The sequence below is a fragment of the Symphodus melops genome (assembly GCF_947650265.1).
Source record: "Symphodus melops genome assembly, chromosome: 11".
Classification (NCBI taxonomy): Eukaryota; Metazoa; Chordata; class Actinopteri; order Labriformes; family Labridae; genus Symphodus; species Symphodus melops.
Genome location: NC_136701.1, coordinates 6796343 through 6805382, shown reverse-complemented (window position 1 = coordinate 6805382; position 9040 = coordinate 6796343). Strand labels below are relative to the sequence as shown.

Genomic DNA, 9040 nt, shown 5'->3' with positions numbered 1-9040 from the left:
CAACACAAAAATCACTTGAAACACTGAAAACCCACAAAAAAATTTCAATCCTGAATTTTGATCTTCCTGGGGACCAAACCTGAATTCTGGTTGCTCTTGGGGACCGCTACTGTTCTGCCTATTTGCATGCAATTTCAGCATTGTTAAGATAGTTCACAGCTCCTGATGAACATCTACAGTGACTCAGGTTATCCAGACTGTCACACTGACAGATCAGGCTTACAATCCAAAGAATTAATGATACCAATATATGAGTTGATAAGAGAGTTGATAAAGATTACCAATATTACTTTACAGTCATATTGGTTCAATATGATCTCTCCCCGATACACAATACAAATTCTTTTAGAATTAAATCATGCAGTGTCTTACAACACAATCTAACATTTGTACTGCTTTCACAGTTGTCAAAGTTTGAGCAAGATGAATTATGGGTTGATTAGAGATGTGTTGTCAATAAAGTTGTTTTTAATTTAAATTGTGGTTTGGTTTGTTAATAGATCATAGTGTACCATCAGGACAACCTTGTTCTTTATTACCACAGCCTGGTCCTGGAACCTTCACTGTCACAGTAAATACCTGTTCAATCAAAGATAATCAAGATTCTGTACTGAACAATGGTTTTATTGAAAATCCATTAATAAAGTGACCAAAGTTGAACAGATGTCCTCCAAATGTCCAACAGCAAGAACTGCCCTTTGTGCATGTTTCCATTTGATATGAGGCAGTGACCCTTGATCAACACTTGACAATTTTACTATACTGTCAAAAACAAAACGCACCTCTTCATGCAAGATTTCAGTGCTTTGGACTCTGTGTCTCAATAACAAATAACACTATGGAAAAGGCCCTACAATCCAGTCAAGAGTTGCATCCTGTGTAGTGATGTATTCAGCCATTGATTTGGTATCTGTCACTCATTAAATGGAAACCTTTAAAAAAGTGATTTTTTTTTGCTCACCAAAGTGAGACTGAAAAGTTGAAATTTGACTTTTTTTTTTAAAGGTTTCCATTAAATGTATCACAGAGACACCAAATCAATGGCAGAATACATCACTACACAGGATTCAACTGTTGACTGGATTGCAGAGTTGCATCCTGTGTAATGATGTATTCTGCCATTGACATTAAATGGAAAACTTAAAAAAAAAAAAAAAAAGCGCAAGTACTTTTTAGTCAAATATTTGTGTAACCTTTGAACATTGAGCAACATGATTTTCAAACATTTTTTAGCTCACCAAATTTTGTTTAGTTGTAGTAATGCCACACTAACATGGTGTGATGAATTAAAACATCATTTTAAACCAAGCTTTTGAACTACCACATTTTTGTAGTTTTATATGATTATAAAAAATCTGTGTAGTATTCAAATCTCGAAAACCCCAAAACTCGCAGAAACAACAGGAAACTGTTAAAAAAAAAAGCCTGACTAAATCTTTAGTATCGTTTTGCACTTTCACGCTGAGCTGCTGTGATTCAATTTTTAACATAATACTTAACAGCCCTCCAGGTTCTTGTCTTCAGCTCTTGCAGTGATGTCTTGATGCAATCCAAACAGTCTGCTTTACCAGGAACTTTCCCCGAGTCTATGAACACCTTTAGTGTTTTTTCCACTGCACGAACTTCAACAGGTGTCCACATCCTCTTCTTTGAGGTTTCTATGACAGGAAGACAGAAAAAAGACAATTTGATCTATAGCGTTGCTAGTCTCACTCAAACTCAACAGATTCACATTGTCTTAACGTAAGATTTCAATGACCAACCAGCTTTAATAGTTGATCAGATGTGTAATTACATCAAGCAATGTCCTGAAAGCTGATATTTTAGAAACTAAAATGGATTACATCACCAGTTGTCCTGACTGATGTGGTACTAAACCAGTTACGTATTTGTTTTGGTGTTTGTCTACAAATGCACCAATTAAAGTTACTATTCAAAGTAATAAGCATACGGCAGCGACATCTGTTTAAACTGAGCCAGGTATAGAAGATCATTTTAGCTCGTTTATCTTGTTTTCCATGTACAATCTTTCATTTCTTATCGTATCCATCATACCGAATAAGAAATGTACCAACTACAACTTGTTTTAATAATGCTAATAATAAAAATATTGGCTAAGTGGTTCTGTATTGAAAAAGGTAATAGGCAAACAGTCCAGCTTGTGTCATACCTGTAGCAGAAGATTCATCTTGCTGTGCTTTGTCATCTATTTGGGGTCCTAAGAAAAGAATAAAGAATAAACTGACCTAAGAAATAAGGTCAGCTTAAAGCAGGTTTTCTGTGTCAGGCAGCAGCTCTACCATCCAGCTGAAAGTGTCCCATCAGTAATAACCCAGGTTATGAACTCCATTCACAGATTTCTGATCAATTGCCTCATTAAAAACATTATTTAGCACATTTTGGAATACTAACACATGATTATATTAGTTTTTCTGCTTTTGTAAAATAAAGTTACAAACAAGAAGCAAGAAGAAGAGCAAAATGTCAGTTAGTGTATAAAATACCTTCTTCATGATCATCAGTGATGGATGTCAAAGTCTGTCTCTTTGGTGCAGAAGGGCCTGCTGAAAATATCAAATCAAATCAAATCAAATCAAACTTTATTTATAAAGCGCTTTTCATACTTTTAAAAGTAGCACAAAGTGCTTTACATGTTAACATCACATTAAAATCACATTAAAATCATTCCCACCCTCCCCCCATCCCCCACGCATACAGACAGTATCACACTCACAGTCACCCCACGCTCCAACACACACGCGCAGACCTAAACCTATACACACACATGCACACACACCAGCATCAATGATATGGACAGAGGGCTGAGTACGGATGAACCAGGTAAGTAAACGCCAAAGAGGAGCCGTCTGCATCGAGAGCGGCAGATCGGCCGCGGCCATCAGGGGCACCATCACAGGGTGCCCAGGGGAGGCGGGGCCGGGACCCCTGACCTCCACCCAGACACCGCAGGACGGCGCCCAGGCAGCCACAGCCCTCCACCGCTCCCGACACAGAGGGCTCCCTCGGAGGAAACACTGGCAAGAGACGTAAAATACATAAAACTTTTAAAATGAGGCCAAACAATAAACTGAATAAAGCTAAAACCAATAGAATGATGGGAAGATATAAGTAAACATAAAATGCTAAAATCATAACAGATAAAATGAATAAATATTATTTAAAAGCTAGACTAAAAAGGTGGGTCTTGAGCCTGCTCTTAAAAATATGAGCGTTCTCTGCGGCCCTGAGGTCCTCCGGCAGGCTGTTCCAGAGGCGAGGGCCGTAAAAACTGAAGGACGCCTCGCCGTGGGTGTGTGTCCTGACTTTTGGGATGACTAAAAGACCTCTGCCGGAGGAGCGCAGGGACCGCGAAGGCTCATATGGTAAAAGCAATTCTGACAGATAAGAAGGCCCAAGACCATTAATACACTTAAAAACCATTAAAAGAACCTTAAAATCGATCCTGAAAGACACGGGGAGCCAATGCAGTGATTCTAAAACCGGAGTAATGTGAGCCCACCCTCTGGTCTTCGTCAGGACACGAGCTGCTGAATTTTGTAGGAGTTGTAGGCATGAAATATTCTTTTTAGGAAGACCAGAGAGCAGGGCGTTACAATAGTCGATACGACTGGTGATAAAAGCATGCATTAGCGTCTCCGTGTTGGCCCGAGAGAGAATGGGGCGGACTCTGGCTATGTTCTTTAAATGATAAAAACCTATTTTGGTGATGTTCTTGATGTGTGGAATAAAAGTCAGCTCAGAGTCTAAAATCACCCCCAGGTTTTTCACCTGTGTGGATGGATTAAAAGATAGTGCCTGTAATTTGGGTAAAAGTTTCTCTCTCTGAGCCTCAGGACCGAGGACTAAAACTTCAGTTTTGTCCTGGTTAAGCTGGAGAAAGTTATCTGCCATCCAGGATTTGATGTCTAAAATGCAGTTAAAAAGTGCATCCATTGGCCTTGTGTCATCAGGAGACATGGAGATGTACAACTGTGTATCATCTGCGTAGCTGTGAAAGCTGACTCCATGTCTCCTGATGACACCGCCTAGAGGTAGCATATACAAGTTAAAAAGCACTGGGCCTAAAATCGAACCCTGGGGCACACCACATGTGACTTTATGGACCTTAGAGGAGCAAGTATCCAGACTTACCATGAATGTCCTGTCTGTGAGATAGGAGGTAAACCATTTGTGAACAGCACCGGACAGGCCGATGTGCTGCAAACGGGTTAAAAGGACAGTGTGATCTACTGTGTTGAAGGCGGCGCTCAGATCCAGTAGGATCAACACTGTCGGCTTCTGTGAGTCATAATTTAATCTAAAATCATTTAAAATCTTTAAAAGGGCCGTCTCGGTGCTGTGGTTTACCCTAAAACCAGACTGAAATTTCTCCAGGACATTATGTGAGTTAATAAAATCATTCAACTGAATAAGAACAAGTTTTTCTAAAATTTTGCTTAAAAATGGTAAGTTAGATACTGGTCTAAAATTATTAAAATCATTAAAATCTAAATTGCTCTTCTTCAGCAGGGGCCTCACCACTGCCCTTTTAAAGGCAGCAGGAAAGACCCCCGTCTGAAGAGAGCAATTCATCATGTTTTAAAGCTCTTCTCTCAAGGATCCATAAAGTAATTTAAAAAAGGAGGTTGGGATTGGATCTAAAAGACATGTGGTGGGCCTCACTGAGGAGAAAACTTTATCAAGGGTCTCAGCATTAACCAGGACAAAACTGTTCAGTGTTTCCTCCGGTGAAGACAGACACCCAGATGTGCTTAAAACCATATTACTTTGGGAGGATAAAATGTTACATCTGATAGTGTCTATCTTCCCCATGAAGTGGTCTGCAAACTCCTCACAAAGGGAGTCAGTGGCGTTAAAATGAGGTTTGTTAAAATCTGGATTGAGTAGATTGTCTATTGTTGAGAAGAGAATTTTGGTGTTATTTTTATGGTTATTGATAAGGTTTGAGAAATAATTATTGCGTGAGTTTCTTATTGCTTTATTGTATATTTTTTGCTGTTCGGCATACATTTGATGGTTTATTGTAATTTTGTTTTTTCTCCATCTTCTCTCTGCGACCCTACAATTACGTTTCTTAAGTTCTTCATTTCTCCAGGGAGGTATTGGTTTATTACTGATGATTTTTGTTTGAAGTGGGGCAACTGTGTTGATGGCCGACCGTAGTCTGCTGTTAAAATCATCAATAATAAGATCGCAGGGGGCAGGTAAAACAGTAGGTGGACATTTTTCTAAAACCTCTTTAAAATTTGCAGCCACTTCAGGGGTTAGATGACGTTTCGTTATAGTTCTCACAGAGGTCTCCCGCTGAATAAAACCAGTGATGTTAAAAAACACGCAGTAGTGGTCCGACACAGCCAGGTCAACAACAGAGGACACCCCGGTGGACAGGCCATATGTGATGACCAGGTCCAGGGTGTGCCCTCTGTTGTGAGTCGGCTGTGTGACGTGTTGGGTAAAATCCATGAAATTAAGAATATTTAAAAACTCATTAGACAGAGGGTCTAGTGGGTTGTCTACATGAAGGTTAAAATCACCGGTTAAAATAATCATGTTAAAAGAACTGTGAAAAATTGCTAAGAATTCTGAAAATTCCTGAATAAAAAGACTATACCTTTTAGGTGGACGATAAAAGGTGACACATAAAATCGGAGTGTTGCTAAAAACAATTGCGTGATATTCAAAGGTGGTGTATTGCTCAAATAAAATAGGTTTGGTGGCGAGAGTGTTTGTGCTTATAGAAGCTGTGCCACCTCCCCTTTTACCACACCTTGTAGAATAAAAGCAGTTAAAATTAGGTGGAGAGGCCTCGGTGAGAACAGCAGGTGCATCCGCACCCAGCCAAGTTTCAGTTAAAAACAAACAATCAAGTTTTCTATCTAAAATCAGTTCATTCATAATAAAAGACTTGTTCAGCAGAGAGCGGACATTGAGGAGGGCCATGTTGATTGTGAGTGGAGACTGATTTACTGTAGGATGTGGTTGAGCTTTGGGAAGAGGTTTGAGATTATTGATGTTAATGGTGGATTTGTGAGGAGGGTTATGCTGATTCCGCTCTCTGCTGATAATGACATGGATGTGGTGAATTGAGTCCAGTGGCACAGCAGATGGTGTGTGGGAGGGGCCTGTGTGGCGCAGGTGTGTGTGTGGGGTCATCAGTCAATCAAGTGCAGGTGCAGAGTGGTGGATGGAATAGAGAATATTGCCTGTGAGTGTGTGGGTGCCGAACCTGTTCAGGTGAAGGCCATCTGGCCTGAAGAGAGTGGGACGGTTCCAGAAAAGATTAAAATTGTCAATGAGGTGAATGTCGTGGAGTCTGCAGAGGGAGTTGAGCCAAGTGTTCAGGTATCGGGTCCGGCTGAAGCGCTCATCACCTCGGTTGAGCGTAGGGAGGGGACCAGAGACAAACACAGACATGCCTTTAGTAATCCAGGGTTTCAGCATGTTGAAGAGCTCCCTGAAGTCTTTTTTTGTTTGTTCTGACCGCCCGTGCGGCATGTCATTTGTACCCACGTGAACAACAATCCTGTTGATGGTGGCGGGCATGGACTGGAGCAGATCAGGGAGCTCCCGCACCATCCGTGCCACTGTCGCTCCAGGAAGACAATGCACTGTAGCATTGAAGAAACGAACGTTTCTGATGATGGAGTCACCGACAATAATTGTTGTTGGAGGGAAGAGTGGCTGTGGCTGGGGGTCCGAGCGTGGATTTCTGAGATGTGGAATATCGCCATGGGAGGAGGTGGGCTGGCGAGAAGAAACGAGGTCCCCGGGCTTGCGCCGCGTACAGAGTGGGTTCCCATCAGCGATGGACCCCGGCAGCAGAGGCGCATTCACGGCCGAGATCCCCGACGGAGTTGCGGCCTCCCGGGTCCCGGAATCCTTCGCACCATCAGCGCGGCGGTGGTCCACAGAGTGCCGGCGCACCGCCTCCGCCAGCAGCTGCCGGCGGGATGTTCGCGATGGGAGCTGAACGTCCGACGCCGCAGTCGAACACCGGTCAGCTCCGCCAGTTGCCAAGGTGGAGGGCGTTGGGTTAACCGAGTGGGCGCCCACGAATGACGGTGGGGGTGAGGACGGCGGCTCAGGTGTACCGGATGACCTACCGGTCGCCGTCGCAGCCTCCCCAGGCATCAGGTCCGCTGTAGAGGGGGGAGCATCGGCTCCGGGCTCCGAGCCCACACCAGGACCCGCAACCAGGGCCGAACCAGCTCCCGACAGTGGACCGAAACGGTTTGAGAGGCAGAGCCGGGGAGGCGAGGCAGAGCGGTTGGCGGCTTTCTTTCCGCCACGGAGTACCACCTCTGTCCAGGACCGGTGGTGGCTGGGTGTCGAGGAGGAGGACGGCCGCGGGTAGATGGAGCCGTCCCAGTGCGCTGTGTCGTGGAGAGCCGCTGTCATTGACGAGATCCGGCGGGATTGCTCGTGCGCGATGTTCAAACATTCTACCAGCATGGCAGATTTGGCCTCCAGCTCAGCCTTAAGCCGGCGAACATCTTCCTCAAGGTCAGTTATGTCTTTATTTGTTATGTTTGGTGTTATGAAGTCTTGGGAGAGCAGGGGAGTAGCCATAGTTGTGGCGCGCTTAGCTAGCTTTAGGTTTAAGCCCCTTGTGTAGCTGTGGTGGGCTGGTAGCTCCTGCTACTGGCTGCTGTGGTGGTGATGGCCTGGTAGCTCCTGCTACTGGCTGCTGTGGTGGTGATGGCCTGGTAACTCTATGATCCTGATCCGGTAGGCCGGGCAGGTGCAGAAAGGCAGCATTGTTATTTTGTGAATGTTAACTTAGTGCTGTGCCGTATACTGGTGTCCACATTATATCGTCGGCCCACTTCATGACAGTATGGATTTTCAGAACAGCGGTATACCGTCATTTGTCGTATTATTCACCTTCTGGGCGTAGGGTATTTAGCTCCCGTTGCTCTTTTCGCACCGCCTGTTATACAGTTATGTGGCGATTAGATTAATTACCAAACTACTGGTTTAACCAAATCATGTAAAAAATAATGTAATAATGTTAAAAAATACCGTGATACAATTTTTTTTTTTGCCATACCATCCAGCACTATGTTAACTTTTCCTAAAGTTTATCAAGTTATGATATTTAAAAAGTAGCATGCACAGCTTGAGTGTGAAATACCTTTCTCAAAATCATCATGGTCTAGCTGGACACACTGCTGCCTTCTTGGTGTAGAGGATGCTGTTAAAATAACAAACAATAACTCAATCCTTGTCTTTTTTTTATTTGTCAGTGTACATTAACGATGTGTAGTGTAGTTGGTTAGTAGGTTACCTAATGGTGTGGCATCTTCCCCAGAGTCACTGGGAGGCATTTCTCTTTTTCCTCTTGAAGATCCTTTAACAAATCAGGCATTATGAAGTTACCAATAATGCTGTCTTAATGTTCTTTAACCACATGCATCTCCCTCCTTGCCCCTCCATAAAGAAAGACATACAGCACCATGTGCTGTACAGGGCACTTGCCCAGAAGAAAGACTTAAATGTAAAAATCACCTGTCGATTGACTGCTGAAAGATGAGTCCTTGTCTGTCTCCACGTCTGAGACCTCACTGTCCACAGCTTCCAGGACTTTTTCTGAAAAACAGGGTTCAAAAGTGTGAAAAAACAAACATCTCCTCTAAGAGAAATATGAATGTAAACTGAATAAATGTCTTTACCGTTTGGATTTATTTGGATTTGGTCCAGGCTCATTCCCTTGAAGTCTGATAGGCGTCCTTGTTCAAGCGCGCACAGGGCTTTGCTGACTTTAGCCAACTCCAGAGTTCCTTCAGGTAGTCGATAATACTGTCTATGAACCCGAATGTCATGGCCAAGAAAATTTGCAAGCACATCCCCACTTGTCTCAGTGCAGCTTAAAGAGGTGTCCGAGTTAGCAGGCGCCCCAGAGATTGGGTTAGGGTTAATTAATTCTTCAGTGAGCTGAAAATATAAATATAATACATGCTAAATTTTCTACCAAAACAATAACCAGTCATAAAACGTCTATGAGCCCACTGCCAAACTT

The 9040-nt window shown here is 43.2% G+C and overlaps 1 protein-coding gene across 1 annotated transcript; it reads right to left on the bottom strand.

Moving 5' to 3' along the window:
• Positions 1-999: 999 nt before the first annotated feature.
• Positions 1000-8817, bottom strand: LOC306831153 (uncharacterized protein). Its single transcript, XM_079355096.1, has 7 exons — positions 8694-8817; positions 8530-8610; positions 8309-8371; positions 8156-8215; positions 2505-2564; positions 2171-2218; positions 1000-1658 (listed from the first exon to the last, which is right to left on the bottom strand). Exons 1-7 carry the CDS (start codon positions 8725-8727, stop codon positions 1477-1479), a joined length of 528 nt encoding a protein of 175 aa, XP_079211222.1. The 5' UTR covers positions 8728-8817; the 3' UTR covers positions 1000-1476.
• Positions 8818-9040: the final 223 nt, after the last annotated feature.

Excerpts from the sequence above, each read along its gene's own strand:
- LOC306831153 (XM_079355096.1), bottom strand. The coding sequence starts at position 8,727 with ATGAGCCTGGACCAAATCCAAATAAATCCAAACG. Across the intron at positions 8,611-8,693 it reads AATCCAAATAAATCCAAACG|AAAAAGTCCTGGAAGCTGTG; the intron begins GTAAAGACATTT and ends CCTGTTTTTCAG. Across the intron at positions 8,216-8,308 it reads GGAAGATGCCACACCATTAG|CATCCTCTACACCAAGAAGG; the intron begins GTAACCTACTAA and ends TTATTTTAACAG.